Source organism: Danio rerio, chromosome 8, assembly GCF_052040795.2.
Source record: "Danio rerio strain M-AB ecotype USA chromosome 8, GRCz13ab, whole genome shotgun sequence".
Lineage (NCBI taxonomy): Eukaryota > Metazoa > Chordata > Actinopteri > Cypriniformes > Danionidae > Danio > Danio rerio.
In genome coordinates this window covers 47301063-47320713 of record NC_141028.1, presented here as the reverse complement: position 1 = coordinate 47320713, position 19651 = coordinate 47301063, and the positions used below count along the sequence as shown (strand labels likewise).

Below are 19651 nucleotides of genomic sequence, written 5' to 3'. Positions count from 1 at the left end.
GGGGGTGTTTTTAAGCTGCAGGGACAGGACAACTGGTTGCAATCAATGGAAAGATGAATGCGCCCAAGTACAGGGATATACTGGATGAAAACCTTCTCCAGAGTGCTCAGGACCTAAAGGTTTACCTTCCAACAAGACAATGACCCTAAGCACACAGCTTAAATAACAAAATAGTTGCTTCACAAAAACTCTGTGACTGTTCTTGAATGGCCCAGCCAGAGCCCTGAACTAAACCCATTAAAGCATCTCTGGAAAGACCTAAAAATGGCTGCCCACCAATGTTTATCGTCCAACCTGACAGAACTGGAGAGGATCTGCAGGGTATGACAAAGGATCCCCAAATCCAGGTATGGAAAAACTTGCATCTTTCCCAAAAAGACTCATGGCTGTATTATATCAAAAGGGTGCCTCAACTAAATACTAAGCAAAGGGTCTGAATACTTAGGACCATGTGATATTTCAGTTTTGGAAAAAAAAAAAAAAAAAAAAAATATATATATATATATATATATATATATATATATATATATATATATATATATATATATTATTTTTTTTATTATTATTATTATTATTTTAGCAAATAGCTGCAATATAACAAAGAGTGAACATTTTAAAGCTGAATACTTTCCATATCCATTGTATATATCTTTTTTTGTTTGATTGTTTACAAAGAAACTTTGGTTGAATAAACAGGAACTATTGATGTTGAGGTTGCTATCTGGAGCTGCACTGACGTCAGTAAATATCCTTGATTTTTTATGACTGTGCTGTGCTTACTCAATATGTTCTTGATCTGAATTTAAACTTAGCTAATTTTAGGCTGTTGGAGTAACTGGTCTATTTTGCAAGCTGGTTCTGACTCAGAGTGACGTAATAGTCAAAAGCAGACTCACCATTTTTTTTTTTTTTGTGAGTAAACTATTGAAACATCCAAATCATGTAATATGATCTCAGAGGTCTGTTAGATATATTCAGTAAGCTTATGTACACATTTCCTACTTAGTCATTTCTATATGTAGTGCACTGAAAAAAAGATTCACTGGATTTACTAAATCTTTTAAAGGTAAGTGGTTGCAAACAAATCATATGGACTGATTTTTCTTTCAGTTTTTTTCTGCACTTCTGTCTATTGGTGGAGATTTGGTTCCTTGCCACTGTCACCTCTGGCTTGCTTGTTTGGGGCTGGGCCAGTTGCTTTTCAGCAATCATCTGTCAACTGTGACGTTTTTATCACTAAACTGAACTGAACTTAAACAGTGACGTATACAAAACCGAACTGAAGTCATTTTAATTGAACTAGAACTACAGCAGCATTCTAACACTCTCCTCCCTGCCTGATTTGCAAAAATGTTCAACAATCTGAAATATCCTCATGTATTTTTATTCTATTTCCTAATCTATGTTAAGCTGCTTTTACACAATCTACATTGTAAAAAAAATAATCAATATGATCATTTGCTGCTCCACAACCACTTACCTTCAATCTTTTTTAAGTTAAGTGTTTGCAAACAAATTATATAAACTGAATATAAACAGATTAAGTTGAGCATTACTAAATTTAAGTTTGTTGTTTAAATTCAGTCTGTATAGTTTGCAACCACTTGCCTTAAAAAAAAAATCCAATGATCCAATGATGACTATAAAGTAAGCCAAGCAAGCATTTCTAATTATTTTTAAAATCAACTTGGGGAAGTCCGATAGTGGAAGTTTCTTGAAAGTTCAATACTTATATATAGTGTATGTCTTCATTGCATTGAAATCCAATCATGTGAACTCTTTTGCAATAATTGTCCATTTACAAGTGTCACTGTCAACACTAAACTGGGGCGTTGTTTTATAGTCGAAAAAGTATCAGTGGAGCAAGAACTGTGATGACAACAAACCAAAGATGTGAAAAAAAACATAGACATGTGTGCAAGGACAAGGATTAACTCTCTTTTAAACACGTAACAAGCCTTTGTTTCAGTCTGAAGAGAACCAGAACAAGAACGAAGATGAACTAGAATGACAACAAAATACTGATGAAATAATAGTGAAAGTACGAGGAGATTAAAAGATTTCTGTGGTTTAGAATGAGTATAAAGAGATTTAAGTTGCTCATAACTTTCACAAGTGAGTGTGTTTTCTGTAGACAGTGTAAACAATTTAGGCAAACCAAGCCTTAAAAAAGAAGAAATAATTATTCATAATAATTCTTCTATATTCTTTAAGTCAATGAATTCAATTTAATATATCATTTAAATATTGTATTAAAATATTGAATTATTTCAAAACTTGCTGACTTAGTAATAAATGTATCTAGATTCCATCTTTGCTAGCAAATACAATCATAATATTTGATTTTAAATTGAACTGAAGTCTGTTTTCTCTTTTGATTGAGTGGCCTATTAATTATTGATATTTGTTTTATTATTATTTCATACTCCCTTCATTTTCAGAGATAAGGCTTGAGGCTAATCTTTGACTAAACTGCATGTTCGAGCTGTCTAAACTAAAAACAACTTACTTTAAATACACCCGTTTCATTGTTTTATCAAACTTCATTATTTATTAAATATAAGCTGCTTAAATATCCTAAATTATCGAAGGCCTACCCTAGTGAAAACAAACAAACAAAGAAATACCATGCATATTCTTGCAGCCAGAATAATTGTCAGTATAGTCTACTACAAAGAAAACTTTCTAGTATTATATCTAGCCCGTTTTCAGTTGTGTAGCAAGCAGAACTTGTCATAATGTGCAATATTTCATGCAAGGATCGCTGGTCTCACTCTCTCACATGATTTGTCCTAAAGCAATTACTGTATGCTTAGTGCTTGGCTGGTGGCGTGCAGGAATTACACTTGTTACTAAGCTATTCTGACATGCTATTTCAGACTGAATATTCAGAGAAGCATAGTAAACAATCCGCTTGTTAAGTGTGACGTCATGCGAATCGGCTTCCGGGTCCAAGCGCTCTATGCAACTGAATGGGGAGACTCATGACATGGTAATTATAAACGTTTACAATGCGATTTTAATACCTACGAAAATCACGTTCGCAATATATATCCATGCCTCATATCCGATGGCCAGAAAGTGATACATTTTTTTTTTGATAAATTGTTAATTTTGGTATTTATGATGCAGCAAGCCCAGAGATTGTTGTGTACACTATAGCCCCTTTCACACAGTGATACCGGTAAATATCTGGAAAATTTCCGGAACAACTTTACCGGTATATTCAAAAAAGCTCTGTTCACACAGGCGAGGACGTTACGGAAATTTTCCGGAAAAGAGCATTCACACATCCATTCCAAAATACCGGTAAATTCTGACATCATTCACCACAAATGAGCTTTAAACAGCTGCGCTTGTATTTGTAAACATTTGACTAAATTACAAACTCTGTGGATGATCAATATTGTGAACAACTTTCGCTGGATCACTTTCACATGTCGAGATGTTCATAATATGTGCGTGTGCAGGCGCTCACAGGCTGTTTCACAGGCACACGCAAAGCTTGAAGGTAAACAAACAACGGCTTATCATAAGCATCTCATCGATGATTATTTACACAGTTGGCATTAAGAAGAACATATAAACGTGATCTGACTAACTTCTAGCAGCTAAATGTGTCTGGTAAAATATTCAAAGGCTTTTGGTCGGACGTAAATGCGTCTGACTGTTGTGATTGGCTAAAGCAGACGTCTCACGTCAGCACGTTCTAGACGTGCACGCGCTTATTACGGTAATCTTCCTTCTGCATTCACACAGCGCAGCATTCCGGCAAATTGCCGGTAATGTTACAACTTCTCTTTCCGGAAAATAGCCAGAACGAATTTACCGGTATTTTCAAAAAGGACCTGTTCACACATACAACCTTTCCAAGGTCTGTATGTGTGAAAGGGGCTATTGACTTTATATAAAATTACCTTTAATGTGAGATAATTAAATAATAATTTAAATTTCAAATAATTTCTCAACTAATATGAGTGGTGGCTTGGACCCGGAAACAGTATTACATACAACACTAACACTTAACAAGCGGATATCGAGAGCGTGTCACAGGTCATCATTGTTGAAAACTGAACCAATGTAAATATAAAACCAACAGCAGGATAGGCGGAATAGCAATATTTACTGATGTTTTGTTGTTAAACTGAATAAAAATTAAAGAAGATTTTATTCTCTCTGTGTGAAGTATTTTCTATTTTCTAAGTGTAAAGCAGTTAATGTTCTCTTCTCAAAATGTATGTAGTGTTTGCAGCAAACATGCCAGCATGTGTTAAAAATACTGTGTAAGATGACTATGCCTGCACAGGAGCAACACTAGGAGAAGGCTGAGTGACTGATTGTGTAGAATAACTGAATATACAAAGCCCTGATTATATATGTTAAATACTTGTATGAAGCTATATGTGTCAGAAGTTAGAATGAGTAACATTATCAAGTGATTATGCTATCATGACAATGTATGTAAACACTTAGTCCTTTTGCATAAGTTGCATCTATGGAGAGAGAACTTTGGTGTCAAAACAGTTGCTGACACAGACCTGTAACATCTCTGTTGACATGAGCTAGTGGGCTGAGAGCCAAGAATAACAGGGCCACCTAGAGTAAAAACCTATCCTAAAATGGTTAAAAGTTAAAATGAGACACCTAGGGGTGTGTCAAATAACCTGTATAAAGATTGTAAAAAACGGAGACTTCAGAAGGAGCAGGAGGAGAATGCTATGCGGTCTGTTCTGCTCTTTCTTGTCTTTATTATGGAGAATAAAGTCTATTTTCTGATATTGAAAACCTCCAGTCTGATAATTTCTAATTGATAAGAAGTCGAATTACGACAAAATATACATTATCGATGCTGTAAAAGGTTTCTTAAGAAACTGAAAATAGTCTACATCAATTGTTCACCGGAAGATTTGAGTGGCTGAACAACACTTCCCAACGTATAACACATTAGTGAAACAATAAAATCTACACCAGTTTTGCGTGACTAAAATAGTTTTAAAACAGAACATTACCTGTCTAAAAGAAATTCTTCGGTCATGGTTTCCTCCTTCCTCCAGCGTACAAGTAACTCTAATATTGATTAAGGATTTTAAAAAGTTTTGATTCAGCACTTGTTTTTACCGCTGTCACTCGTGTCCTGCGTGAATATAGGTGCGCAGTTGTACAAATCTACATTTGCTGTCAGTTTGGGCTACTTATCACAAATAGGGGAACTATCGGCCTGACAATTTTTTATTGGATGAACATTTTTTTAGTCTTATGTCTTAGCCAGAATATAAAAATACATAAAAATACATTTAGATAATTTACTTTAATCATTACTATTGGAATGTGAAGAGACTTTCAACCAGCACAACAAAACTTGTTTCTGAAGACAATCACCTACTGCACCTATAAATATCTGCGTGTGCTTTTAAGGCCTGTGAGCATTTTAAAAGAGTTTAAAGCATTTCATTAGTGCATAAATAAGTTTAATAAAGATTATTTTTGTTATTTTATATTTGATTATTGCATTTCTGTGCAAAAATACTGTCAGACTCTAAACAGAAAACCATATTGTATGTGTTAATTTCACTGTAATATTTGCTCCATTGTGTGTATTTATGACTGTACTTTGTTTATTATACACTATACCGGTCAAACAATTGGGATCTTTTTTTTCATGTTTTTTTTTTTTTCAAAGAAAATGTATCTGTTCATCAAGTGGGCATTTATTAATTGTAAAAAAAAAAAAAAGTTAAATATTTATTAAATATTTATTTATTGTCGACACAATTGCCTAGTAGTGGTTAACGTGCTGACATATGGTGCAGTTGCAGGTCAGGGTGTCCTGAGTTCGAATCCCGGCTTGGGGACATTTCCCAACCCTACCCCCCTTTCTCTCTTCCACTTCGCTTCCTGTCTCAATACTGTCCTATCTAATAAAGGCAAAAATAAATCTTTAAAATATATATTTTACTTGTTGAATGTAGTTTCAAATGAAACTATTAGTCCACTCATTATTGAGTTTATTACTGTTATCATTAATAATATAAGTATGTCTCTTACAAGTCTCTTCATAATATCAGACCACGAGACCCGTTATGAAATTCCACGAGGCAAAACCATGAGAATTGTCAGCCACTAAAACAATAAACTGTCTAATCTGACAAGAAGTTTAACTAGGAAACCAGCTCTTCAACTGTCTTGATCATGCAGCTTGAGCCCCCCTCTCTCTGCCCTCGACTTTACCTTCTCCAGCAGAGCAGCTCTCTCAAATACCACACAGAATGTCTAAGTTTTCAAAATGGTGTATCTTGTGGATCTTTATTCATGTTTAGTGTCATTTTAAATGTCTCTGTGTGGTTGATAAAGTGGTCTCAATAATTCACAATTTCCCTTATATCTTTTAATTTGGGTTTTGAATTCATAAGATCCTTGCCAGATGCTCCAATTCATGTCTACACATCAACTCATGTCTGGACGAGGGTCTTCGTGAAGCTTTTATTGTCTTAAATGTATGATGGTTTGTTGTGATTTGAGTATTTAAAAGAATTGTGCAAAAGTGTCTGTGGAATTCTGTCGACAGGAGACCCCGTTGCAGTGTGTGAGTCTCTGAGCTCTGCCTCAAGGCTTATATGCTGCAACATACTTCTACACGGTCAGGTATTCATCTCTAACTCTTAAATGAATATTTGAGTTACTGATGTTGTACATTTCTGAATTGGCTTATTTTCTTTATTTTTTTAAATTTGCCATTGAAAATCTTTGCCTGACAAATAAATGTAAAATTCTTGTTTAAGTCTAAAATGTCCTAAAATGATTTAAATCTAGTAGATTGTTTAGACTGATGTTTCCGCAGCCTACAACTAGGATTGCTCATACACTCAGGCTTAATGGATGAAGCACAGGCACAGCCTTAGAGACCTGTTAATTTCTGACAATCACTAATTTAGTATGATATAATCTAGTAGCTAAATCGAACTTTCTTCATGTATGAGCAATTATGGAGCAGCCTAATATCACTTGAAGGAAATTAGTTTACAGTTATATCCTCTACCTAAGAATCAGAATGGCGAAGTTGTGTTCATGAGCAGATGTAGTTGGCCAGCATACTGACTCTAAGCGACTTCCGGTAAATGATGAGCCATTAACTGAAAATAAGGACTTATTGGGTTAATCGATCTAAATTAGACCAAATCACACACTGTAAAAAAAAATATTAATCTGTAATTTTACAGTGTATTTACGGCAGCTGCAGGGTGCTGGAAAAAAAACAAAAAAAATAATAACAGCCATTAAATTACAGAAATGTACTGTAAAATAAAAGACATTAAATTACAGAAATTTCCTTAAATTTAAATATTGGTAAATTTCTGTTATTCAACCTCTGTGATTTTACAGTAAATTTCTGTAATTTAACGGCTGTTATTTTACTTTTGTTTCCCAGCACCCTGCAGCTGCCGTAAATACACCGTAAAATTACAGATTTTCTGTTTACAGCTTGAATTGGATAAATCCAAATTTAAATGATTATAAATTGGAGTCAGATTAAATTCAGAGTTGGAAACAATTAAAATTAATTTTTAATAAATAAAATTTTTTATTTTCACGTGCTAAAAGGGATTACAAGTATTTAACCTTCACCCATGCTGTTAGTTCCATCATTGGACTAAAAGATGAACCCTTACAATAATAATAGTATTAGTATTAATAATAATAATAATAATAGTAGTAGTAATATATAATATTAAAGTGATTTCTGAAGGATCTTGTGACTGAATGGAGTAATGAAGCTGAAAATTCATCATTAAAATCACTGGAATAAGTCGCTTCGAATACCCCCCCACACACACACTTTATTTATAACATATAAATACCATACTGACCTCACAGTATTATAGTGTATATACAGTTGAAGTCTTTGCCTTTGATTGTTTTTTTTCTTTTTTTAAATATTTTCCAAATTATGTTTAACAGAGCAAGGAAATTTTCACAGTATGCCTGATAAAAAAAAAAAATTTCTAGAGAAAGTCTTATTTGTTTTATTTCGGCTAGAATTAAAGCAGCTTTAAAAAATTTTAACACTATTTTAAGGTCAAAATTATTATGCCCTTTTAAGCTATATTTTTTCTTGATGGTCTACTGTTATACAATAACTTGTCTAATTACTCTAACCTGCCTAGTTAACCTAATTTAGCCTTTAAATGTCACTTTAAGCTGTCTAGAAGTGTCTTCAAAAATATCTAGTCAAATATTATTTACTGTCTTCATGGCAAAGAGAAAATAAATCAGTTATTAGAGATGAGTTATTAAAATTATTATGCTTAGAAATGTTTTGAAAAAAATCTTCTCTCCATTAAATAGAAAATGGGGAAAAATAAACAGGGGCTAATAATACAGGGGGGCTAATAATTATGACTTTAAATGTATCTAAAAAATCATCCCAGTCAATGTAAAGTTTATTCTATGGCTTGGTAAATAGAGCTATTTAAGTAATCTGTTAAAATTGTATTTGTATCGCAATATATATTGCAGAGAAAAAAATTATTGTAATGTCAATTTTACCAATATCATGCAGCCCTAATATAGGCATCTACAATATGAAAGAAATCAAGTCAAATGTGTTTTAATTATTTCTGGAAAGACGTTGAAAGACATGCAATCTCATTGAAGGATTCCTTTGATTCAATATTCCTTTAATTTCAGTCATTTGACCATTCAGGAATGAGAAAATACAGGATTTTCCACTGACATCCCTTTGTATACTGTGAATTATTAACACGAAACCTGACTAAATAAATTAGAACCAAAAAAATAAGAGGAGAAAATAAGACTTCCAACACATCTTTGAGGTTGTGCTCACAACTCGACCTACAGAGTTTGCATTCGGTATATGGTACACTGTACAATGCAGCATGAAGAGTGAAAAACATCAATAAAATAAGACCACAGAGACAAACACAAATGATAAATAAATAGGAATTAACAAGACAAATCATAATTATAATAAAAAAAAAAGATCACACTGACAGACACACACAAATTCAAACACCGGTCCTTTGTCCAAATCAGCCAAAAATGATCCTGAATCACATTTAAAAGGGTCCTTGCAGGGAAAAAAACACAATGTGTCCACCGTCGTGCCTTATAAGTCCTCTGAACACGCTCCTCCTGGGTCGTTTTGCACTCTGCATGGCTTTCGTGTCTACAACGTCAAACATTTGATCAGTTTTTAGTGAAACTAGGCAGCAGATTCAATCCAGTCTTTTGTACATTCCTGCGTAGAATCCAGCTCTACACAGTTAAGATCTGAAACTGTCTTCACACACACACTCTCTCTCTCTCTTCCACACCCACACACACATATATCCACCCACTCACACATACTGTAGATACAATAAGGCTGAAACAGGTGCTAGAGTTACAGGTATGACTGTTATGTAGCGCGTTCAGTTTGTCCAATCCGTGTCAGGAGGAAATCACAGCGAGACTTGCGTTCCAAAGAATTGTGAATTTCCACCGTTGAAATAGTCTCTGTCAAAGTCTACACACACACACATTAACTGGCATTCAATGTTATCCTTTACAAAAGCCTTGCTGTTTAAACGAGCGTCCTCTGATTTCTGTTGAGAATCCAAAATAGCAAGTGAATTTCCCATTGGGTCTCATTCCTTTGTGAGTTTGCTATTCCAACAGCAGGTTAGGGGGAATTATCTTGGCATGTGGGTCGGAAGGTCTTTGTCGCCTCAAAAATCTACGTAGAAGTCCAACCTGCTAGATAAGCATCTTTACATCCTTTGAGGCTCATTCAAGAGGCGATGTATTCACAATTAATTGACGTTTATTTCTGAGGGCTACCGTTAGGTTAATGGCTTGTCTTGTATTTCCTTCAGTCCTCTCTGCAATGTTATAGGAAATAGTGAAATACGCTTTGCATGAGGATATCACACAGGAAGCAATGCGGAGCTGAATAGTGAGTGGAATTGAGTAAAGAAGTCCGCTTTGGCTCCCATCTTCTTTCATATACATTATAATTATGAAGGATAGCTCAGTCCAAAATCAATACGTTGTTCTTTCCTTACAGAAAAAAAATGCTTCACATGAGCTTCATATGTTATAGCACACATGTGAAACTAGTCAAGTAACCTTTATCCCTTTAACTGCCTGCTGGACCAAATGGTTGACCACATTTTGACTGACTATTTTTTTGAGAGGAGTACCTAACTTAACTAAACCTGATTGAGCCATCTCTACCGTTTGGTTGAAGTATGTTATGCCAAAAAAATCCACTAGTTGTCACTAACTCAATCAACAGCACTCGACTAAACATTGCTTCTACCATTGAAGTCAAAAACAAGGAATTCACTCCTGACGTGTGAACTGTTTTTGATGAAAATTTGCAAGGTAAGCATTTCTCTTTTTTGACATATTACCCTCTAAGAGCCCTAACTTTACAAAGTTATGTTGCTTGGTGCCATGAAAAATATTTAGTGTGTTTGTAATAATTTTTTGAAAAACATGCTCGACCAAACGGTTGATTGGTCACTTTATGGTAAAGGTAGAAAAGTCTGAATGGACTGTTTGCTGAGAAATATCAACTTTCGATCATTCACACAATAAATATGATACAGCTTGGTATTAACTCATGAATATACAGAGATAATTTCTTAAGAATGTAATTTTTTGTTGACATTTTAGGATATTTTTGGAGTAAATATAAGGAATTCTTAGAACTAATGTGTGGAAATCACACTTTTCAAAGACGATTACCTCTTAAATGGCAAACGCTGGCGTACTAACATTAGCACAATTGTAAGAGACTGATATTTGATTGTTTGTTTGTTTTTTGATGGATGTCAACTGTCAATTGTAAAACCAAGAAAACATGTACATTTCTGTGTTACATCTGAGAAACTGAAATAATTGATGGCTTATGGCTACAATTTAGTATTCTAAAAAAGGTTTTAATTTATAATATAATTTATATTAGGTTTGTATATTTATTATTTCTGGTACTTTTACCATAAACCGTTAATCTACCATTTGGTAGAGGCTGATATTTTAGAAATTATGGGATGTGTTGAAAAAAAAAAAAACATTAATTGTGTTAATTAGAAACATTAGGATTTAAAAATGCAATCAAAAAAATATATTGCTTTTTTCTTGATATGGCAGTTATTTTTAAGGGTTTTAAGGGTTATTTTTACTGCACTTTACACATTGTGTCAAAGATATTTTGGCACACATATGAAATGTGATCATTTATTAATTTTCCTTCGGCTTAGTCCCTTATTTATCAGGGGTGACCACAGCGGAATGAACCGACAACTATTCCAGCATATGTTTAACACAGCAGATGCTTTTCCAGCTGCAACCCAGTTCTGGGAAACATCCATACACTCTCATATTCCCACATACACACACTCATATACTACAGCCAATTTAGTTCATCCAATTCACCTGTACCGCATGTCTTTGGACTGTGAGGGAAACCGGAGCACCCAGAGGAAACCCACACAAACACGGGGAGAACATGCAAACTCCACACAGAAATACCAATTGGCCCAGCTGGGACTCGAACCAGAGACCTTTTTGCTATAAGGCGGCAGTGCTAACCACTAAGCCACTGTGCCATTCTGATTTTGAAATATTCCGATTTTTACATTAAAATGGTCTGAGAGCACGTTCCGTGTGTGTTTCATATGAATTTCATGTGTGTTTCACATATAAAGCTCATCTTTTTTTCTATTTATTACTCAATGAGAAGAAATAAAAAACAGTTTGTAAACAATTCCGGCTCCCACCGACTTCATTGTTTTTTGGTGTATACAATAAAATGCAATGGGAGTTGAAACTGAAGATAATCTGACCTGCAACCATTAGGCCACAATACATTATAATACATTTTATAAACCACCCAGGACCACTGTTTCAGCTAAAAATCTTTTGGTGTGTCCCACAAAAAAAAAAAAAAAAAAAAAAAAACTAAAAGTCTGGAATGAGTAAAAGTGGAGCTGTGGTGAAAAATATTCACTTTTGAATTGAGGTGGTGCTGTATGCCTTACAAACAGCCGAACTCTGCATGCATCCAATACTTAATGATTAATCTAAAATAATTATAAATAAATAATTTATAATGAGCTGAATCAACAAAATTCTTGAGTCTTTTTTGGGGAGCATAGCTTAATTGTTTTATGTTCAATCAACTTAAATTTGCAAAAACAATCGTTAACTTGAACCAGGGAAGCCCAGACTCTGTTCGGAGGGTCGGTGTCCTGCAAAGTTTAGTTCCAACCCCAATCAGACACAGCTGGCCAAGCTAATCAAGCTCTTACTAGGCAGTCTAGAAACACCCTTGCAGGTGTGTTGAAGCAAGTTGGAGCTTAAATCTGCAGGACACCGGCCCTCCAGGATCGAGTTTGGGCGCGCCTGACTTAAACGATTTGTTTTAGGACACCATGAGGTATTTGTGTGGAACCCTGCATTTTTTGTACTTAGTGTGTTTGTCTTGATTATAGTCCAAATATCTACAAACTCTTAAATCAAGAAGCGTTTTCTAGACATGTAAAACATATTGTCTTGTTTTAAGAAATAATCTGACAAAAAAAGGGAGTTTTTCCATCTGTCAATGGGCTAGGTAAAATAATCTTAGCGATTACAACGTGAAAACAAGATTATTCAGCTAAGTAATTTGCAGTGTCGCGAGCTGTGTTTAATCTTGTGACATAAAAGCCAACTGACATAAATGTAAATGTTAAAACTAGCTTAGACTGCCATTTAGTATTAAAAACTAGGCTCAGAATCGATTCAAGAGAGTACAGCCATGCATTTTGAAAATCTCAAATTTGATTTGCTCAAATCTTTCGCCACAGCTCGTAGCAAAATAACAGCAAATTAAAGTTTTGGCTGAGCTATCCTCATTAAAGAAGATTGTACAATCGTAGTGACGACTTCATGCTTTATACATGTTGGCGGCAGTAGCGAGCGCTAACTGCCCGTTAGCCGCAACCACACACGGTTCCTCCTCCAATAGCCCATTTGGATCGGCATGCGGGATGCTGTCGTGGTAGCTGCTAAAACTGATGTTGTCCTCCTTGAGCTCAATGGTCCAAAACGGGGCATTGAGTTTCCGATTGCGGTACTCACGGTACGTGTACACCCCTCCGACAAATCCCATGAGGAGAACCACGACCACGATGATGACGGCGAGGATAATGATGTTGAATTGCGTCCAGGAGACCACTGTCAGAGCCGAGGCAGTGCTGTTGTGTCCTGCGGAGTCTCCTGTGCCTGACTGAAGAGTCGGGAGGCTTGGGTTGGTCGTGGGTGATGAGGAAGTGAGGAGGCGGGAAGAAGGTGTAGAAGAAACTGAAGTTGTCGGGAGGACTTTCACAGCTGAGAGAGAAAGAGAGAGAGAAAGTCAATGATTAAACGGTGAGTGTGTTAGCAGACATGATAAAAGATATACAGTAAATTTGAAATAAATAACTTGGAGCAATGGGTTTGCTATAAACTAAAACAATAAAAGAAACCAAGACATAGATTAGGATTGAGTTTATGCCTACTCTATTTGCACTGCAACGTTTGAACACTGTAAGCACTGTAAATAGGCTTTGATTTTATTTATTTTATTTTATTAGTGCTGACAGATTTTAATACAATTTTCACTGTGAAATTGCAATCAATCAATCAATCAAATCAATCTTTATTTACACTATTAAGACATTTTATATTATTTTTGCGGTAACTTACTGACAGAACTGTTGCCAGCAAGTTACCGCAGCTGCATCTTTACAGTAAGTAAATGTGTTTTACAGTAGCAGAGCCCTACCGCAATTTCATTTTAGGGTAAAATAGCCTCATCTCAAATCATTAAAAAATCTGTAAAATAGCCTCTAATTATTCAAATTAATTCATTCTATTTTGTATTATCATACCGAAAACAGTCTGCAGAAACTCTTTGATTGACATTCTCCCATTGTACATGTCATCAGAGAGGGAAAGCCCAACCCATTAGTGACTATCTCTCCCTCGTTAGCATAATAACAGCCCTGAGTGGGAGGCAGCCGTACACCTTTACAGTTTTCAGCAGCTGAAGATAATGTCAGCAACTAAAAGGGTTATAAATTCGGAGTTTTAGATGCACTAATGAACACTGCAGTCTCCATAGACTGATTTTTCTTGAGACACTTCTTTTCAAATTTTCCGTTTTTCACACTGCTTATGCACAGATGTTTGTAGCCCCTCCCTCTTTTGAAAAAGAGCACAATCTCATTTGAATTTAAAGCGACAGTGAGCAAACTGGCACAATTTGAAGCCTAAAAAAGGCAGTTTCAAAAGGTTATATAAAATGATCTTTGCTGTATTTTGAGTCGAAACTGCATGTACATCTGATTTTACATCTTCCTGAAAAGGACTTAATAGCTCCCCTTTAAAAGATATCTTTAAGTTTAAACAATAAATACTAATTTACAGTATTTTAAGGTGGCCAAGATATCAATATTGTGTATGTTCGTTAAGGGTGTCACGATTCCGATTTTAAATCGAAATCTATCAAAATTCATGCTAAATCTCAATAATCGAATCAAAAAAAGGAATTGTCGAATCTGGCATGCCCACATGTCATGTCAGCTTGGCTTGCCAAGCAAAAAAGAAGTGCTGCGAGTCAAACCGTAAGCTTCAAAGACAAACGATAGCATGGCAACTGCAGACGCAGGAGACCCGACGACAGAACTTGAACGCCCTCCTCTTTCACTGAAATCACTGGTGTGGAAGTATTTTGGATTTCCAGTGAGTTATGTTGTCAACGTTCATGTTGTCGACAAAAAAAAACTGTTTATACCACATTATTCCACAGGCAGCACGACTAACATGGCACGGCATCTCAGCAGGCACCACGAAAACATAGATTTACAGTATCTGTTAAACCGACAAGTGTAACACAAACTAGTCTCCTGTCTTTATTCGGAATAAAACTTCCAAGTAACTCAACACATGCAAAGACAATTGCAAGTTCGGAAGGAATCTTTATAGCCGCAGACATGCAACCTTAGTCAGTAGTAGAAAACTCTGGTTTTAGGCATTTAATAAGCGTGCTGAAACCGCACTACAAAATCCCAAGTACAATGTATATTTTGTATAAGTTTTCAATTGACTGAAGATTTAGGTTATTGTACCATTATATTGTTAATAAATATTTTAAATGGTAGATTAAATGTGTGGTACATTGCGAACAAAGGTCAGATATTATATTGCATAAATGTCTTAAAATGGCAAAGCTTGTGCCCCCAAATTATACTTTTTAAAATCAATAATTGAAACGAACCGTTACTTTAAAATCAAAAATGTAATCGAATCGAGGATTTGGAGGATTGTGACACCCTTAATGTTTGTTATAACGATTTATTGAATTATTGAATATCAGCATACTGTGTCAAGCTGACAGCTACAAATAGTCATTTCAGAACTCTAGACATGCTCAGTTACATAATACAGTAATAATTTTAATTTTAACACATTTTCTTATTAATCTTTATATTCATGTATAAGTATCATGTGCCCAGTAAAAAACTGAACAGTGATCAGTGATTTCAAAATGTTTCTAATTCTATTTCTATATAAAAAAATCAATAAAAAATAATTCAAATAGGTCACCAAAAGGAAGCAGCCGAGACATGACGTTTTAATCACATTATGATATTTACAATGGACTACTTCCATGTTTGTGTTTTAAGTACTGTGACACCGGCACTTGACATAAGCCATTTATGCATTTACAAGCAAAACGGAAGTTAGCACTTAGCTGATTTATGTGTATGTGCAGCATATGAGGCATATCTGTTGAAAGCTAAACATGTTTTTCAACTTGTCCACCTCATTCACTCTACACTTAATCTAATGTCAGACACCATACTCCATGAAAAAATGATGTTATCAAGACAATCTGTCAACTATAAACAACTTTTACTAACAGAGCTTCTAATGACTAGTAATAAAATCAGTAAAAATGACCCAGACACCATAAAGCTTGCATTCATTAAGCGTGATTCATGCAGTCATATCCAGGCAACCACTTCAAAAAACAAAAGCACTGAAGCATGATTACACCATAAGGGGTAATGATTAAAAATGCAGTGACGCATGACTGCTTCAGATTACAAACAGTCACAATCTATTCAAAAACTGCAGAGGAAATGATCAAAATCCTTCATTTTTGACAAGTATGCAATTTAATTTTTCAATCTTTTTTGCCTGGAAACATTTACCAAAATTCCATTTTGAGGTATTTTGAGAAAGAATGAACAGCTAGATTTGTAAATGTTTACAGCGATTTTCAAAAGAATACTTTATTAGGTGCACCTTACTAGTACCGGGCTGGATCCCCTTTTGATTTCAGAATGCCCTTAATCCTTCGTGGCATAGCTTCAACAAGGTACAGGAAATATTCCTCAGAGATTTTGCTCTGTATTGACATGATAGCATCAAACAGTTGCTGCAGATTTGTCACCTGTACTACAATAAACCACTACCCCCAGCCCGAACTGTTGATACAAGGCAGGATGGATCCATGCTTTTATGTTGTTGCCACCGAATTCTGAGTCTAGCATCCAAATGTTGCAGCAGAAATCTAGACTCATCAGACCAGGCACACTTCTATTGTCGAATTTTGTGCCCACAGTAATGCCGCTAACTGGATATTTCTCTTTTTCGGACCATTCTCTGTAAACCCTAGAGATGGTTATGAGTGAAATTCCCAGTAGCTCAGCAGTTTCTGAAATACTCAGACAAGCCCGTCTGGCACCAACAATCATGCCATGAAATTTTTCACAGTATTTCGAAAAATATTTTTTTATATAATATATATATTTATATATATAATTTATAATATTCTTAGCCTACTTGTTTAATATCGGCTGAAATAAAAGCAGTTTTTCATAACCATTTTAAAATGCCTAATTACCCTAACTTGCCTAATTACCATAGTAAAGCCTTTGAATGTCACTTTAAGCTGAATACTAGTATTATAAAAAAAAACTAGTAAAATATTATGTGCTGTCATCATGGCAGATAAAATATATCAGTTATTAAAACTATAAAAGTGTTATATTTTAATGGTTAACAGTGTGAATTACTTATGCACAGGTCTAATCAGTTATTCCATTAAACAGCAGTTCCTTTAGTAATTCCATAATTACCATTAATAAGGATCAAATTAAGATAATTGAGAGATTTACCAATACCTGATTCTTTAGGTTGGAGCTGCAGTTCAAACTATTCTTGTTGATATCTTGGAGTGAAAACATAGACTGAACTTGAGGCCGTGGGTGACCTGGTCCGTTAAGCTCAGTGCACAGACAGCGAGACCATCCTCTCGGAACCGCAGTATAAACAGCCATCATTTCAACATAAGTGTGTGTGCTCTAACCGAAAGCGGGAGACACGACTCTATAGCAACCTCTCATGAAACAACCTCTCCAATGCAGCGCCTTGCGATATTTGTAAACAAGTCATATGATTCATATTTCTTGTCTTTTAACAGTAATGGAGGAACGCCGCCAAATGTAGTGAAGTAAGAGTAATAATTTTTCTCTAATAATTCACTTGAGTAATAGTAAAAGTACACATGTTTAAATGTACTCAAAAAGTACACGTTACTCAAGAATTTTACTCAAGTAAATGTAACGAAGTCAATGTAATTCGTTACTACCCACCTCTGGGTATTTATAAATGGAAGTTGCCGATTGCTTATGTTTTTCTATGAGATATCATTTCAACACTCAGATTACTGAACATGTTACGGATTAATGCCATCAAACTCTCGATAAGTCTTTGGGTGTTTGTGTTTGGCGTGTCCTGATTGTTCTTCAGTCAGATATTATGACAACTGAGATATTACATCATGACATCATTGAAACATGTTTATACAGTCTGACAAGCTACAGAAAAGATGTTATGGAAATATGTTTTAGTCTCATAGTATTGTAGTATTGTTTAATGAAAACACCATGATTTCGCAATAGTTTATTTATTTTTTTATTTTACAGTTTTTCCTCCATTGCTTTGGCTCATTTCTTGAAACAGAAATTACATTCTCAAAATAACATGGACAAATCTCCAAACCACTTAGCAATTGTTCACAACAGACTTGAATTTCTCATTCATTTCATCAAATTGCAAATGTCTAAGTACATCTTTGCAAATGATTAAGTACAGATAGCCGACATTTAGCACAATTTCCAAGTAAATAGATTTAGTTGATCTAAACTGATTATTGATTCTCAGTCTAATGGGTGATCTCTCCAAAATGTGTCAGCGTCATTTCCTTGTATATGTAATTACCTGCACAATAGTCTGTTCAATTGTCAAAAGTAGTCAAGACCATAATACTATGAATACCATACAGTAGGTGAATCCTCAGAACATTTGATTACAATTTATTACAGCTATTTATTTTTTATTTGTATAGCTTTTTGCTCTGGTGTACGGAACTTTACTTTGTGTGTGGTTGATCATTACAATATAAAAAGGAGTAACCATTTCCTTGGCATTATGAGTGCAGTGTGTGATGTCAAACCTTTGAGGCAACTCTTACCCTAAAATCCTTTCTTTTTTCAGTTTTATACACAGTTGTATTCTGTTAGCTAGACAAAAACATTAGTGGGCTGGGCTAAGACTGTGTAAGAATTGAAATATTACAAATATTTTTGATGTCTTTGACAATTCAAAACATGAGCTGAAAACAGAGACTGTTGATTTCACAACCCAGCAGGTGGGAATGCGGGAAAAAACAGTTCCTGCTGTATTTGCATCTGAGTCTGCTGAAACTCGGCTTCAACCACCCCAACTCACACATATGGTTATTTCAATGTTTGAATGTTTAGATTAACCAAAGTGACTTTATCTATCATGTTTGATATCATTTCAAATGTCTCAGTGCGACTGGTACAATGGTCTCATTCTCTCAGAAATAGACATAATCAAAACAATAAATATATAACTTCAGGCATCTTTTGAACCACTGTGAAGGGTGTGACTTTTCCACAGGCAGCACTAAATGTGAATGCCTTTTGTTATGCACACACCCCTTTCCTTGAGGGAATTATTGGATTACTTAAGGTAAGGTTTGAGAAAGGCTCAGGGCGATTCTGCTTAACCAGATCAGCCCGTAACATGGAGCTTACGCTCCACGTTATGTATAATTTGAAGTCAGGTATGTATCTTTTCATCTTGGATTTATCTTTGATAATTTGATGTTTTGTATTGATCATTTATGAATTGACTGATTGAATTGGCATAATACATTTACCTGATTAATAAATTGTTGTGTTTGAACATATTTTGCTCACTCTGTAATTATTGGTTCTAGTAGATTACGCTGTATCCTTGTTTCCGCACGTCTTGCGTCAGGTCAGTAGACGGACTAAAATCCAGTTGAGATGGAGCATTGGGCACACTAATTGTGTTTTAGGGATCCGACAGACTCTTGATATTGATTCAAGTGTACTTAGGTGGAAAGGGCGTTAACTTCCGTCTAGGTCAACAAGTTGTTGCACAACTAACCTAGATTGGGTACCCGACCTTTGTTTGAAGGTAATATTATTCTAAATTAAGTTCATATGGGAAACCATGGGGTTGGTGAAAACCAAAGTTACTATAGAGTCCAGTAGTCGGG

At 35.1% G+C, this 19651-nt stretch overlaps 1 protein-coding gene and 1 long non-coding RNA gene across 2 annotated transcripts in view; both read right to left on the bottom strand.

The window, feature by feature from the left end:
- Nucleotides 1-19651, bottom strand: part of LOC137496380 (uncharacterized) — a 124955-nt gene that overhangs the window by 30012 nt on the left and 75292 nt on the right. The gene's annotated exons all lie outside the window — the stretch shown is intronic.
- Nucleotides 8655-19651, bottom strand: part of si:ch211-158d24.2 — an 81669-nt gene continuing 70672 nt past the window's right edge. The window contains exon 6 of the mRNA XM_087265256.1: nucleotides 8655-13374. Within this exon, the coding sequence (XP_087121382.1) occupies nucleotides 12932-13374 (443 nt within the window). The 3' untranslated portion in view covers nucleotides 8655-12931. The remainder of the gene's footprint in view (nucleotides 13375-19651) is intronic.